The 15413-nt window shown below is 47.7% G+C and overlaps 1 protein-coding gene across 1 annotated transcript in view; it reads left to right on the top strand.

Annotated features, from left to right (window-relative positions):
• Positions 1 to 15413, top strand: part of LOC140717834 (protein YIF1A-like) — a 55322-nt gene that overhangs the window by 29175 nt on the left and 10734 nt on the right. Inside the window, 2 exon segments of the mRNA XM_073031559.1 lie at positions 8615 to 8672; positions 12540 to 12695. Of these exon segments, the coding sequence (XP_072887660.1) occupies positions 8615 to 8672; positions 12540 to 12695 (214 nt within the window).

Raw genomic sequence — 15413 nt, 5'->3', positions numbered from 1 at the left:
GTTCCCGAATCGCTGAGTGTGTGTCTTCAGGCTCCTGTAACTCCTCCCTGATGGCAGAGGGGAAGAAGCTGTTCCTGAATCGCTGAGTGTGTGCCTTCAGGCTCCTGTACCCACTCCCTGATGGCAGAGTGGAAGAAGCTGTTCCTGAATCGCTGAGTGTGTGTCTTCAGGCTCCTGTACCCCCTCCCTGATGGCAGAGGGGAAGAAGCTGTTCCTGAATCGTTGAGTGTGTGTCTTCAGGCTCCTGTACCTCCTCCCTGATGGCAGAGGGGGAGAAGCTGTTCCTGAATCGTTGAGTGTGTGTCTTCAGGCTCCTGTACCTCCTCCCTGATGGCAGAGGGGAAGAAGCTGTTCCTGAATCGTTGAGTGTGTGTCTTCAGGCTCCTGTACCTCCTCCCTGATGGCAGAGGGGAAGAAGCTGTTCCTGAATCGTTGAGTGTGTGTCTTCAGGCTCCTGTACCTCCTCCCTGATGGCAGCGGGGGAGAAGCTGTTCCTGAATCGTTGAGTGTGTGTCTTCATGCTCCTGTACCTCCTCCCTGATGGCAGAGGGGAAGAAGCTGTTCCTGAATCGTTGAGTGTGTGTCTTCAGGCTCCTGTACCTCCTCCCTGATGGCAGAGGGGAAGAAGCTGTTCCTGAATCGTTGAGTGTGTGCCTTCAGGCCCCTGTACCTCCTCCCTGATGGCAGCAATGAGAAGAGGGCAGGTCCTGGGTGGTGGGGCCCTTAATGATGGAGGCTGCCTTCTTGAGGCATCGCCTTTTGAAGATATTCTTGACAGTGCAGGAGCTTGTCACCGTGATGGAGCTGGCTTAGCGTGCAATTCCTGCAGCCGTCTTCCGTCCTGTGCATTGGCGGCTCCAACCCAGACACCGACACAACCGTCAGAACGCTCTCCACCGTACATCCGTGGAAATTTATAAGAGCAACTGTGGTTGGCAGGATCCCGTTGGAGTGGGTTCCCTCAATTTTCCCCCATCTGGAAGTCCACCATCAGTTCTGTGGTCTTACTACCATTGAGACGTGTGACAACTGCACAGGGGAATGCTCAGTATTTTAAATGAAGGTTTGTTAGGGTGGAGCCTGTCTCTTGTTGGCCCGCAAGATTGTAATTTTCAGTTAGTCATTCAATTTCTGCAAAACGTTCTGAACTCATTTCTCAGAGCACAAAGCTGGTTTCTGCTGGTGATTTTTTAAAATTATTCATCCAATCCTGCTTTGTCTCATCCTCCCTGCAGTCCCACAGAATGCTGGAGGGCCTCTTCAGTTCCACACTCTGGCCTCTCATCTCTCCTCCTTGCCTGCATGTCCCCTCCCTCTGGTGCAGCAGTGCAGTGGCTCGCTCAGCTCCTCACAGTACCAGTGACAAGGTCATCTCCAGATGAACAGTCTGGATGGGGTGGGTCTTTAATGATGTTACCACTGTGCCATAGGCATTGGGAGTTGTAGACGATCTCCAGGTCAGGTAGTTGAGTCCCGGTGATGTGCGGAGTTGTCCTAATCACCCGTTGTAGCTCGAGGGCCATTTCCAGAGTCCTTCCAGCATTTTGTGTGTGTTGCTGTGGATCTGCAGAACCTCTTGCGTTTGTGTTTGCTTTCAGCCTGCTCTCAGTTCTTTGCCTCTGTAGTCCTTGGTGTTCAGTCGATTTGGAAAAAGGCTGAAGCAGTGCCAGGTAGAATCAGATCAAGTTTATTATCACTGGCATATGTCACGAGATTTGTTCTGCTGTGGCAGCAGTACCCAGTGCAAGACACGGGCGCACAAGACTGTAGTAATTTTACATATTGTACTGTTGCTGCAAAAGAAACAGATTTCACAACGTATGTGAGTGACGATAAACAAGATTTTTGCACTGTAACCATATAACAATTACAGCACGGAAACAAGCCATCTCGGCCCTGCTAGTCCGTGCCGAACGCTTACACTCACCTAGTCCCACTGACCCGCACTCAGCCCGTAACCCTCCATTCCTTTCCTGCCCATATACCTATCCAATTTTACTTTAAATGACAAAATTGAACCTGCCTCTACCACTTCTACTGGAAGCTCGTTCCACACAGCTACCACTCTGTGAGTGAAGAAATTCCCCCTCATGTTACCCCTAAACTTTTGCCCCCTGACTCTCAACTCATGTCCTCTTGTTTGAATCTCCCCTACTCTCAATGGAAAAAGCCTATCCACGTCAACTCTATCTATCCCCCTCATAATTTTAAATACCTCTATCAAGTCTCCCCTCAACTTTCTACGCTCCTGTGGGTCTTTATGGTGTGGCCTGGGTCTCTATTGTGGACTGAGAGTGGGGAGGGGGCAGGGAGAGGGGAATCATGGTTGGGAAAAGGGGAAGGGAGAGGGGAGGGAGCGGGAAGCACCAGAGAGACATTCTGTAATGATCAATAAACCGATTGTTTGGAATCAAATGACCTTGCCTGGTGTCTCAGGGCTGGGTGTGTCTGTACCCGTCCCTGACACTCCTTCTCTGCCCCCTGTCCCACACCCCTCCCGCGGCACCCCACCCTCACCATTCCCAACATCCTTTGCTCCCACCAGGTTCACAAACTCGCTCTCCGCTCCACGTTGACAAACACAGGACTGTGTAAACGTCTTCGGCACCCTGGCGATATATATGTACCTAAGGCTTTTGCACGGTATGGTTTGACTTTATGAACAATGCAGTCTGGCTAAGAGCTGGGATCATTATAACCCGGTTTGAACAGCAGAGTTGTACATTTTCATGGCTCAGCCTGCAGATTGCCCTGGCAACAAAGGAATGGCTGACAGCTCGGCCCATTAAGACTTCCACTGGGTGTTTAGGCAAGCATCCAGGAAAGTCAAAAAGGCAGCATCCATCACTAAGGACCCCCCACCACCCAGGACATGCCCTCTTCTCATTGCTACCATCAGGGAGGAGGTACAAGAGTCTGAAGACACACACTCAGTGATTCAGGAACAGCTTCTTCCCCTCTGCCATCAGGGAGGAGGTACAGGAGCCTGAAGACACACACTCAACGATTCAGGAACAGCTTCTTCCCCTCTGCCATCAGGGAGGAGGTACAGGAGCCTGAAGACACACACTCAACAAATCAGGAACAGCTTCTTCCCCTCTGCCGTCAGGGAGGAGGTACAGAAGCCTGAAGGCACACACTCAACGATTCAGGAACAGCTTCTTCCCCTCTGCCATCAGGGAGGGGGTACAGGAGCCTGAAGACACACACACAGCGATTCAGGAACAGCTTCTTCCCCTCTGCCATCAGGGAGGAGGTACAGGAGCCTGAAGACACACACTCAGCGATTCAGGAACAGCTTCTTCCCCTCTGCCATCAGGGAGGAGGTACAGGAGCCTGAAGACACACACTCAGCGATTCAGGAACAGCTTCTTCCCCTCTGCCATCAGGGAGGAGGTACAGGAGCCTGAAGACACACACTCAACGATTCAGGAACAGCTTCTTCCCCTCTGCCATCAGGGAGGAGGTACAGGAGCCTGAAGACACACACTCAGCGATTCAGGAACAGCTTCTTCCCCTCTGCCATCAGATTTCTGAATGGACATTCGAACCATAGAACACTACAGCCCAGTACAGGCCCTTCAGCCCTCCATGTTGTGCCGACCCATATAATCCTTAAAAAAAAGTACTAAACCCACACTACTCCATAACCCTCCATTTTTCTTTCATCCATGTGCCTGTCCAAGAGGCTCTTAAATACCCCTAATGTTTTAGCCTCCACCACCATCCCTGGCAAGTCATTCCAGGCAGTCAACCCTCTGTGTAAAAAAAAAACTTAACCCTGATGTCTCCCCTAAACTTTCCTCCCTTAATTTTGTACATATGCCCTCCGGTGTTTGCTATTGGTGCCCTGGGAAACAGGTACTGACTATCCACCCTATCTATGCCTCTCATAATCTTGTAGACCTCTATCAAGTCCCCTCTCGTTCTTCTACGCTCCAAAGAGAAAAGTCCCAGCTCTGCTAACCTTGCTTCATATGACTTGTTCTCCAAACCAGGCAACATCCTGGTAAATCTCCTCTGCACCCTCTCCATAGCTTCCACATCCTTCCTATAATGAGGTGACCAGAATTGAACACAATACTCTAAGTGCGGTCTCACCAGAGATTTGTAGAGTTGCAACATGACCTCTCTACTCTTGAACTCAATCCCCCTGTTAATGAAGCCTAGCATCCCATAGGCTTTCTTAACTACCCTATCAACCTGCGCAGCGACCTTGAGGGATGTATGGATTTGAACCCCAAGGTCCCTTTGTTCATCCACACCCATAAGTAACTGACCATTAATCCTGTGCTCAGTTTTCTGGTTTGTCCTTCCAAATTCCCACAACAGCCTGGGGTGTATCATATCCGGCCCTGGCGATTTATCAATCTTAATGTTTTTAAGAAGATCCAGCACTACTTCTTCCTTAATCTCCACATTGTCCAGCACACAGGCCCGCTCTATTTCGACCTCACCCTGATCAAGATCCTTTTCACTTGTGAATACTGAAGCAAAGTATTCATTTAGGACCACCCCAACCTCCTCTGCCTCCAGGCACATGTTGCCCTCTTTAGCGGTCCCACCTTTGTTCTCGTCATCTTCCTATTCTTCACATACGCATAGAACGCCTTGGGGTTCTCCTTAATTCTACATGCCAAGGCCTTCTCATGCCCCCTTCGAGCTCTCCTAAGTCCTTTCTTTAGCTCCTTCCTGGCTACCCTATATTTCTCATAAGCCCCTCCTACTTCCTGCTTCTTATATCTAACATATGCTTCCTTTTTCCTCTTGTCGAGTTGCCTCACGTGTTTCGTCAGCCACGGTTCCCTTTTCCTACCACTTTTTCCTTGCCTCAGTGGGACAAACCTATCCTGAACCCAGCTCAAGTGGTCCCTAAACTTCTCCCACATTACTTCTGTGCTTTCCCCTTTGAACATCTGTTTCCAATTTACTCTCGCTAGTTCCTGCCTCATCCCTTCAAAGTTAGCCCTTCCCCAGTTAAGCACTTTACCATTTCGTCTGATTTTATCCCTTTCCATAGCTATGCTGAAGCTAAGGGAGTTGTGGTCACTCTCACCAAAATGCTCCCCCACCAAGAGGTCTGTCACCTGACCAGGTTCATTACCCAGAACTAGATCCAGTATAGCCTCTCCTCTCGTTGGCCGGTCCATATACTGTGTCAGGAATCCTTCTTGAACACACCTGACAAATCCAGCCCCATCTATCCCCCTTGCACTCAGGAGGTGCCAGTCAATATGAGGGAAGTTGAAATCACTCATAACTACTACCCTGTATTTGCTGCAGCATTCTAAAATCTGCCTGCTTATCTGCTCCTCGGTGTCCCGAGGGCTATTTGGGGGCCTATAGACTACTCCCAGCACAGTGATTGATCCCTTCCTATTTCTGACTTCCACCCAGACTGACTCAGCGGACACTCCTTCTGCAGCGTCCTCCCTTTCTATAGCCGTGATACTATCCCTGACCAGCAATGCCACTCCCCCACCTTTTCTACCCCCCCCACCCTATTCCTTTTAAAACACCTGAACCCCGGGACCTGCATCATCCAATCCTGCCCTTTGTCCAACCAAGTTTCAGTAACGGCCACAACATTTTAGTTCCACGTACTAATCCGTGCTCTAAGTTCATCCTCCTTGTTCCTAATACTCCTAGCATTGAAATAGACACATTTCAACCCCTTTAACTGGCGACAATTATGTTCTGTCCCCTGCCTGTCCTTTCTCATCAACTCAGAACTCTTAGCATCATGCCTTTGTCCGTCTACCTTAATCCCTGCACTCACATTCTGATTCCCACCCCCCTGCCAAACTAGTTTAAACCCTCCCCAACAGCTCTATCAAACCTGCCCGCCAGGATATTGGTCCCCCTGGGATTCAAGCGCAACCCGTACTTTTTGTACAGGTCACACCTGCCCCAAAAGAGGTCCCAATGATCCAGAAATCTGAATCCCTGCCCCCTGCTCCAATCCCTCAGCCACGCATTTATCCTCCACCTCACTCTATTCCTATACTCACTGTCGCGTGGCACGGGCAGTAATCCCGAAATTACTACCTTTGAGGTCCTGCTTCTCAACTTCCTTCCTAACTCCCTGTAGTCTTCTTTCAGGACCTCTTCCCTTTTCCTACCTATGTCATTGGCACCGATATGTACCACGACCTCTGGCTGCTCAGCGACAGGTTGCTATCGATGCAATGCTCCTCAGACAGGATGAAGAGGTCAATACTCCCCAATGCCATTCGGCTTTACAATTCAACCGCCAGGAGTAAGATATGTTAAAGTGCCGGGGTTGATTGTATTTAATGTATTTAAGTAAACTACTTAAGAACTTTTTAATGCTATTATTAATGCTTTTTGAGAGAGTGATTTAGATGCATATCATATTTTTACTGAGTTAAGTATTGTATGTAATTAGTTTTGCTACAACAAGTGTATGGGACATTGGAAAAAATGTTGAATTTCCCCATGGGGATGAATAAAGTATCTATCTATCTATCTGTTCTCCCTCCCACTGCAGGATATCTTGGATGCAATTAGAAACATCCCAGACCCTGGCACCTGGGAGGCAAACTACCATCTGAGTTTCTTTCCTGCGTCCACAGAATTGTCTGTCTGACCCCCTAACTATAGAGTCCCCTATCACTACTGCCTTCCTCTTCCTTTCCCTACCCTTCTGAGCCACAGGGCCAGACTCTGTGCCAGAGGCATGGCCACTGTCGCTTCCCCCAGGTAGGCTGTCTACCCCCCCCCCCCCCCCCAACAGTACTCAAAGAGGAGTACTTATTGTCAAGGGGTATAGTCACAGGGGTACTCTCTAGTACCTGGACTCTTCCCCTTCCCTCTCCTGACTGTGACCCATTTCTCTGTCCCCCATGGCCCCGGAGTGACCACCTGTCTGTAACTCCTCTCTATCACCTCCTCACTCTCCCTGACCAGACGAAGGTCATCGAGCTGCAGCTCCAGTTCCCTAACACGGTCCCTTAGGAGTTGCATCTCAATGCACTGGGTGCAGATGTGGCCGTCCGGGATGCCGGGAGACTCAAGGACCTCCCTCATCTGACACCGACCACAGAAAACTGGCCTCACACACATACTACCTCCTTTTGCAATCAACAACTGCCTCACCTCGTCCCATTACCGCCGAAGCCTGTGGAGCCAAAGCCCTTTCACTCCGCTGCCTGCTGGATATGGCTGCCTTTTTAAACTGTTCGCGCTCAACTGGCTGACGTCACGCGCCTGCGTAGTCTGGCCTCTCTCTTCCACCGAGAACTCAAAATGTCTTCCCGCTGGAAATCCTTAGGTGCTCTCCTGCTGCCTTCTTGTTCCGAATCAAAAACTTCTGCAGATTCCTTGCCCTTTTTAAACCGTTCGCGCTCAACTGGCTGACGTCACGCGTCTGCTCAGTCTGGCCTTTCTCTTCTGCCGAGAACTCAAAATGTCCTCCCACTGGAAATCCTTAGGTGCTCTCCCGCTGCCTTCTTGTTCTGAATCAAAAAGATATTGAACCAGTGAACTGCTCCTCTGTTGTTTCTGTGCTCTCTTTTTGCGCTAGTTACTAAATTTAATTTTTTTATATATGCAATGGATTCTGATTAATCACGGCTGCCACTTATTTGTGACATCTCTTAAAGAACAAAAACGAATCTAGAAAATATCCGGTATTCCCCTTGTTTATTTGGGCCTAATTGGGGCAGGGGACTGTTGCCAACCAGGTTCTAACTAGTTTCAATGGTGTGGCTATTAAACGCTGTGCTGTGCTAAGAACAAACAGTTTTTAAATAGCATCAGTTGTGTGTGCTTGTTTTCAAAAAAAATCAGTGATTTATGTCCCTGAAGTCTCGGCCCGAAACGTCGACTGTTTATTCATTTCCGTAGATACTGCCTGACCTGCTGAGTTCCTCCAGCATTTAGTGCGTGGTGCTCTGGATTTCCAGCATCTGCGGAATCTCTTCTGTTCATGATTTTTGTCACATAGTTGGCAAGAAATAAGCAGCAGGACAATTCCGAACAACGGTTTCAAGTGTTCAGGCTTGTAGATGCCAGGAACAGCAGGGAGTGAAAATGAAACGATTTCACTACTTCAGCAAGTTAGGGGCTCCGAGGAATTTGAAGGTATCAGCCGCCGCCTTGAATGTTACAATGAAAATGAAGATTTGGGGGACGCATTTGTTGATTGGATTATGTGAAGGCAGTCCATTATCTGCACTGATTTTGTTCAATGTGTACACCGGATGAATTCCACTGTCGATAACCATTAGGAGCTAACGCAGTTTTATACTTCCGTACTTCTGTTGGCAGCGTTCTGTATTTTATTTCAGTTAGGGGTTCCCAACCTGATTTTTGCCATGGACCCCTACCATTCCCGTGATTTAAATACATAATTTGTTACTCACTTTGTCTTTTTTATACGTTTTTAGCCGTTTCCATGAAACTCCGGCCAATTGAGGCAGTCGCTTAATTGGGCGGAAATGCACTGGTCCAGTTAACTGGAATCCACTGTATTTTGTTTCAGATGTCCTGCACCTGCGTTTAACTTTTATTTGCGTTGGTTTCCAGCCGAGCGGATGGAAGTGCACGCCGGCTTGTAGCAGCTGATTCTCTGCTTGGTTTTGTCTTTCAGCCATGGCTTTCATTACCTACATCCTGCTGACGGGGGTGGCCCTGGGCATGCAGAAGAGGTTAGTATGACTACCAAGGGCAGTGGGGACGTGTCGGGTTTAATCAGCCTGGCGTACTTCGTGAGACACACCCAGCCCTGAGACACCAGGCAAGGTCATTTGATTCCAAACAATTGGTTTATTGATCATTACAGAATGTCTCTCTGGTGCTTCCCGCTCCCTCCCCTCTCCCTTCCCCTTTTCCCAACCATGATCCCCCTCTCCCTGCCCCCTTCCCACTCTCAGTCCACAATAGAGACCCAGATCAGAATCAGGTTTATCATCACTCACACGTCATGAAATTTGTTTATTTTGTAGCAACAGTACAGTGCGATACATAAAATTACTATAGTACTGTGCCAAAGTCTTAGGCACATGTTAGAAGAATTCTGTAAAGGATAGATGGTTTCAAAATCATGAAATGTAAAGCTAAATATTAACAAAAATGCCATAGAGCAGTAAAAAGCTGAACAAATCACCCTTTGCCTTTAAAACTGCATCAATTCTCTTGGGTACATTGTCGTGTATTTTTTTTTTAGAAGAAAATCAGCTGGTATGTTATTCTAACTTTGTTTAGGAATTCCTGAATCATTGAGTGTGGCTCCTGTAGCTCCTCCCTGATGGTAGCAATGAGAAGAGGGCATGTCCTGGGTGACGGGGGTCCTTAATGGTGGATGCCGCCTTTTTGAGGCATCACTGCTTGAAGGTGTCGTTCCCTAATGCGGGAGTTGTAGCCAAGTTTGAGCACTGATAATCCTTACTCTGCTCAATGTATCAGTCTGCTTGTACAATCTGTTCTTACTGGAAAGCCCCAGTAATCTGCTGATCTCTTTCTTCTTTAACTACACACAAACAGGCCCTTCGGCCCACAGTGCTTATGCAGGCCTCCAATTACCCATTGGCATTAATCCCATTTCTCAGCGTTTGGTATGAAGTCTTGGAGTCTCTGAGGATGGGAAGTCTCCAAGTCAAGATGGCAACCTGACTTAGTTCCGTTGGTGGAGATTTGGTCTACGTCATTCCAAGCCCGGGGTCCGTGGACCCCCTTGCTTATTGGCATTAGTCCCCCGACATCGAAGAGGTCGGGAAAACCTTTCCTGTCGAAGTCCCTACACAAATGACTACCCGTCTCTGACATATTCTGTGGTACCCCCTTCCAAATACTCGCACTGTGGGGATGAAGTTGAACTCAGATCATTTTAAATATTTCTCTTCTCACCTTAAATATATCTGTCTAGCTTTAGACTCCCCAATACATGACCATTTCTGACCCCCCCCCCCCCCCCCCACCTGAATTTGACATTGCTTCTATGCCTTGTCTGGATACCATTGTCACGGTGTACCTGACCCCAGCAACCTCTTGGGCAGTGTGCCCCTCCCTGATTTCATCCAACCTTTGATTTAAAAATTCTTCCCCAGATCCTTTCCAAGCCTCTTTCCCCTACCTCCCTCACGCCCCCCCACCCCACCCACCTTACCCGAGGCCCATCTCAACTTTCAGGTAGATTTGCTATCTCAACCTTCACTGCAATTTTTTTCTGGCTATCTGTGGCAGTGTGATGACGTTCAGAGCACAACAGCAAAGAAGCAGGCTGTTTGGCCCCTCCAGTCCATGCTAGACTGTTACTCTGCCTCACCCGGACCACAGCCCTCCACGCGCCTCCTGTCCAAGCTTCTCTGAAACGTTGCATCGCTGGCAGCTTGTTCCACACCCGTACCACCTGAATGAGGAGGGTCCCCAAATTTCACCTTTCACCCTTAACCCATGACCTCTAGCTCTAGTCTCATCCAGCCTCAGTGGAAAAAGCCTGCTTACATTTACCCTGTCTATACCCTCATAATTTTGTACAACTCGAACAAATTTCTCCTCATTCCCCTACGCTCCAGGGAATAAAGTCCTAACCTATTCAACCTTTCCCTATAACTCAGTTCCTCAAGTCCCAGCAACATCCTTGTCAATTTTCTTTGTTCTCTTTCAGTTTTAGGGATATCTTTCTTGTAGGTATATTAAATAACCAGAACTGCAAATTAAACCTCACCAACACCTTGTGTATCTACAACGTAACATCCCAACTCCTGTACTCAATGTCTCGTTGCCAGTTAGCACAACGCTTGGCATGTCAGAGTTCAAACCCGGCAGCCTCTGTAACGACTCTCTGTGTGTCCTCTCCTTGGAAAGCGTGGGTTTTCCCTGGATTCGCAAGTTTCCCCTCTCAGTCCCAATTCATTATAAATTTACCCGTGATTAGGCAAGTGTTAAATCAGAGAATGCTGCGTGGGGTCACTCAATGGGCCTAAAGAGCCAATACTGCCCAGTATCTCAATATACACATAAAAAAGAAAAGCTTGCTTGCATTTACCCTGTCAGTAGCCTCCATAACATCATAACGCAAAGGGAGTAAATGAGGAAGTTATGAACCATTGAGATTCTGGCCAATGGGGAGGGTCTCGACATTGAGATTGTCCAATGGGGAGGGTCTGAAGCATTGAGATTCTGTCCAATGGGGATTGTCTGGACCATTGAGATTCTGGCTAATGGTGAGGGTCTGGACCATTGGGATTCTGGCCAATGGGTGAGGGTATGGACCATTAGATTCTGGCCAATGGGGAGGGTCTGAACCATTGGGATTCTGGCCAATGGGTGAGGGTATGGACCATTGAGATTCTGGCCAATGGGGAGGGTCTGGACCATTGAGATTCTGGCCAATGGTGAGGGTCTGGACCATTGAGATTCTGTCCAATGGGGAGGGTCTGAACCATTGAGATTCTGTCCAGTGGGGAGGGTCTGAACCATTGAGATTCTGTCCAATGGGGAGGGTCTGAAGCATTGAGATTCTGTCCAATGGGGAGGGTCTGAACCATTGAGATTCTGTCCAATGGGGAGGGTCTGAAGCATTGAGATTCTGTCCAATGGGGAGGGTCTGGACCATAGAGATTCTGGCCAATGGGTGAGGGTCTGGACATTGAGATTCTGGCTAATGGTGAGGGTCTGGACCATTGAGATTGTCCAATGGGGAGGGTCTGAAGCATTGAGATTCTGTCCAATGAGGAGGGTCTGAACCATTGAGATTCTGTCCAATGGGGAGGGTCTGAAGCATTGAGATTCTGTCCAATGGGGAGGGTCTGAAGCATTGAGATTCTGTCCAATGGGGAGGGTCTGAAGCATTGAGATTCTGTCCAATGGGGAGGGTCTGGACCATAGAGATTCTGGCCAATGGGGAAGGTCTGGACCATAGAGATTCTGGCCAATGGGGAAGGTCTGGACCATTGTGACTCTGTCCAATGGGGAGGGTCTGGACCATAGAGATTCTGGCCAATGGGGAAGGTCTGGACCATAGAGATTCTGGCCAATGGGGAAGGTCTGGACCATTGTGACTCTGTCCAATGGGGAGGGTCTGAATCATAGAGATTCTGTCCAATGGGGAGGGTCTGGACATTGAGATGCTGGCCAATGGGGAGGGTCTGGACATTGAGACTCTGGCCAATGGGGAGGCTCTCGACCATTGAGATTTTTCCAATGGGGAGGGTCTGGACCATTGAGATTCTGTCCAATGGGGGAGGGTCTGGACCATTAGATTCTAGCCAATGGGGAGGGTCTGAACCATTGGGATTCTGGCCAATGGGTGAGGGTATGGACCATTGAGATTCTGGCCAATGGGGAGGGTCTGGACCATTGAGATTCTGGCCAATGGGGAGGGTCTGGACCATTGAGATTCTGTCCAATGGGGAGGGTCTGGACAGTGAGATTCTGTCCAATGGGGAGGGTCTGGACAGTGAGATTCTGGCCAATGGGGAGGGAATGGACCATGGGAGTGTTGACCATTGAGGTTCTGTTGATCGCTGTCTCTGGATTTAGCACCATAACAGGGTCTGATTATTCTGTTTCAGGTTCACCCCTGAGGTGTTGGGTATGTGTGCCAGCACTGCTCTCGTCTGGATCATTATCGAGGTTCTGGCTCTTCTGCTTGCCCTCTACCTGATATCAGTGCACACAGATCTCACCACCTTTGACCTTATTGCGTACAGCGGGTACAAGTATGTCGGGTGAGTCCTGAGGGCAAGGCGGACACGCCAACTTTCTGTTGGATTGGTGAAATGAGACAGTCTAGGGGCAGTGGCTCTACTGTGGTAGGGTACATACTGTACAAAAGACTTGGGCATATGTACAGTGGCATGCAAAAGTTTGGGCACCCCGGTCAAAATTTCTGTTACTGTAAATAGTTAAATGAGTAAAAGATGACCTGATTTCCAAAAGGCATAAAGTTAAAGATGACACATTTCTTTAATATTTTAAGCAAGATTACTTTTTTATTTCCATTTTCTACAGTTTCAAAATAACAAAAAAGTAAAAGGGCCCGAAGCAAAAGTTTGGGCTCCTGCACGGTCAGTACTTAGTAACACCCCCCTTGGCAAGTATCACAGCTTGTAAACACTTTCTGTAGCCAGCTAAGAGTCTTTCAATTCTTGTTTGGGGGATTTTCGCCCATTCTTCCTTGCAAAAGGCTTCTAGTTCTGTGAGATTCTTGGGCCATCTTGCAGGCACTGTTCTCTTGAGGTCTATCCACAGATTTTCGATGTTTAGGTCAGGGGACTGCGAGGGCCATGGCAAAACCTTCAGCTTGTGCCTCTTGAGGGTGTCCATTGTGGATTTTGAGGTGTGTTTAGGATCATTATCCTGTTGTAGAAGCCATCCTCTTTTCATCTTCAGATTTTTTTTTGCAGATAGTGTTACGTTTGTTTCCAGAATTTGCTGGTATTTAATTGAATTAATTCTTCCCTCTGCTAGTGAAATGTTCCCCGTGCCACTGGCTGCAATACAAGCCCAAAGCATGATCGATCCACCCCCATGCTTAACAGTTGGAGAGGTGTTCTTTTCATGAAATTCTGCACCCTTTTTTCTCCAAACATACCTTCGCTCATTGCGGCCAAAAAGTTCTATTTTAACTTTATCAGTCCACAGGACTTGTTTCCAAAATGCATCAGGCTTGTTTAGATGTTCCTCTGCAAACTTGTAACGCTGAATTTTGTGGTGAGGACGCAGGAAAGGTTTTCTTCTGATGACTCTTCCATGAAGGTCATATTTGTGCAGGTGTCGCTGCACAGTCGAAGAGCGCACCAGCACTCCAGTCTGCCAAATCTTCCTGAAGGTCTTTTGCAGTCAAATGGGGGTTTTGATTTGCCTTTCTAGCAATCCTACGAGCAGTTCTCTCGGAAAGCTTTCTTGGTCTTCCAGACCTCAACTTGACCTCCACCGTTCCTGTTAACTGCCATTTCTTAATTACATTACGAACTGAGGAAACGGCTACCTGGAAATGCTTTGCTATCTTCTTATAGCCTTCTCCTGCTTTGTAGGCATCATTTATTTTAATTTTCAGAGTGCTAGGCAGCTGCTTAGAGGAGCCCATGGCTGCTGATTGTTGGGACAAGGTTTGAGGAGTCAGGGTAATGACTGTGAACAAGCCATAGCCCTAACAAGCTAATTAAGGTCTGAGACCTTGGTAAAAGTTATCTGAGAGCTCAAATCTCTCGGGGTGCCCAAATGTTTGCATGGTGCTCCATTCCATTTTTTCACTCTAAAATTGTACAAAACAAAAATAATACACTAATCTTGCTTAAAATGTTGAAAAGAATGTTTCATCTTTAACTCATCACCAACCAACGTTCGCTGTCATTTGCTTTCCGTAGCCACACAGATCAGCCACTGCTGTGAGCGGGACATTTTCCCAACGACCGCACAGCACTTTAATTGGGTTTCTAAAAAAAATCAGAAGATTTCTTACCAAAAAAGTCAGAATATGGAATTTTTCCATCAAATAAATACAATCCACAACTCATAACACTCATAATGATGTCAGGCCATCAAAACAACTGACAGGCACAATAGCAAAAGTGAAATGTTTTGACTAGATGGTGTTGGCATTAAGGCCAGCTGTTTAACTATCAGCTACTGACTTCTATTCTGTGTATATTGTTCCAATTAGTAACAGTATCGTGACTTGTAACACTGACCGTGTAAATGCAATGAAGCTCTCAAATACTTTAAGGTAAAGGTTGTGGTACGTTTATTATTGGGAAAATTTATGGATTATATTTCTTAACACGCAATTAATTAGAAACATACAGCACAATATAGATCCTTTGGCTCATAATGCTGTGCTGAACAGGTCCTAATCTTAGAAATTACCTAGGGTTACCCATAGCCTCTATTTTTCTGAGCTCCATGTACCGACCCAGGAGTCTCTTAAAAGACCCTATCGTATCTGCCTCCACCACCGCTGCCGGCAGCCCATTCCACGCACTCACCACTCTCTTAGTAAAAAACTTACCCCTGACATCTCCTCTGTACCTACTCCCCAGCACCTTAAAGCTGTGCCCTCTCATTCCAGCCATTTCAGCCCTGGGAAAAAGCCTCTGACTATCCACACGATCAATGCCTCTCAACATCTTATACACCTCTATCAGGTCACCTCTCATCCTCCGTTGTTCCAAGGAGAAAAGGCCAAGTTCACTCAACCTATTCTCATAAGGCATGCTCCCCAAACCAGGCAATATCCTTGTAAATCTCCTCTGCACCCTTTCTATGGCTTCCACATCCTTCCTGTAGTGAGGCGACTAGAACTGAGCACAGTACTCCAAGTGGGGTCTGACCAGGGTCCTATGTAGCTGCAAAATCACTCTCTGCGTTAAAGAAACTTACCCCTGACATCTCCTCTGCACCTACTCCCAAGCATTAAAACTGTGCCCTCGTGTTAGCCATTTCAG

Source organism: Hemitrygon akajei, chromosome 28 (genome assembly GCF_048418815.1).
Source record: "Hemitrygon akajei chromosome 28, sHemAka1.3, whole genome shotgun sequence".
NCBI classification, from domain to species: Eukaryota; Metazoa; Chordata; class Chondrichthyes; order Myliobatiformes; family Dasyatidae; genus Hemitrygon; species Hemitrygon akajei.
Note: the sequence above shows the minus strand (reverse complement) of the source record. Positions and strands in the feature narration are given on the sequence as shown.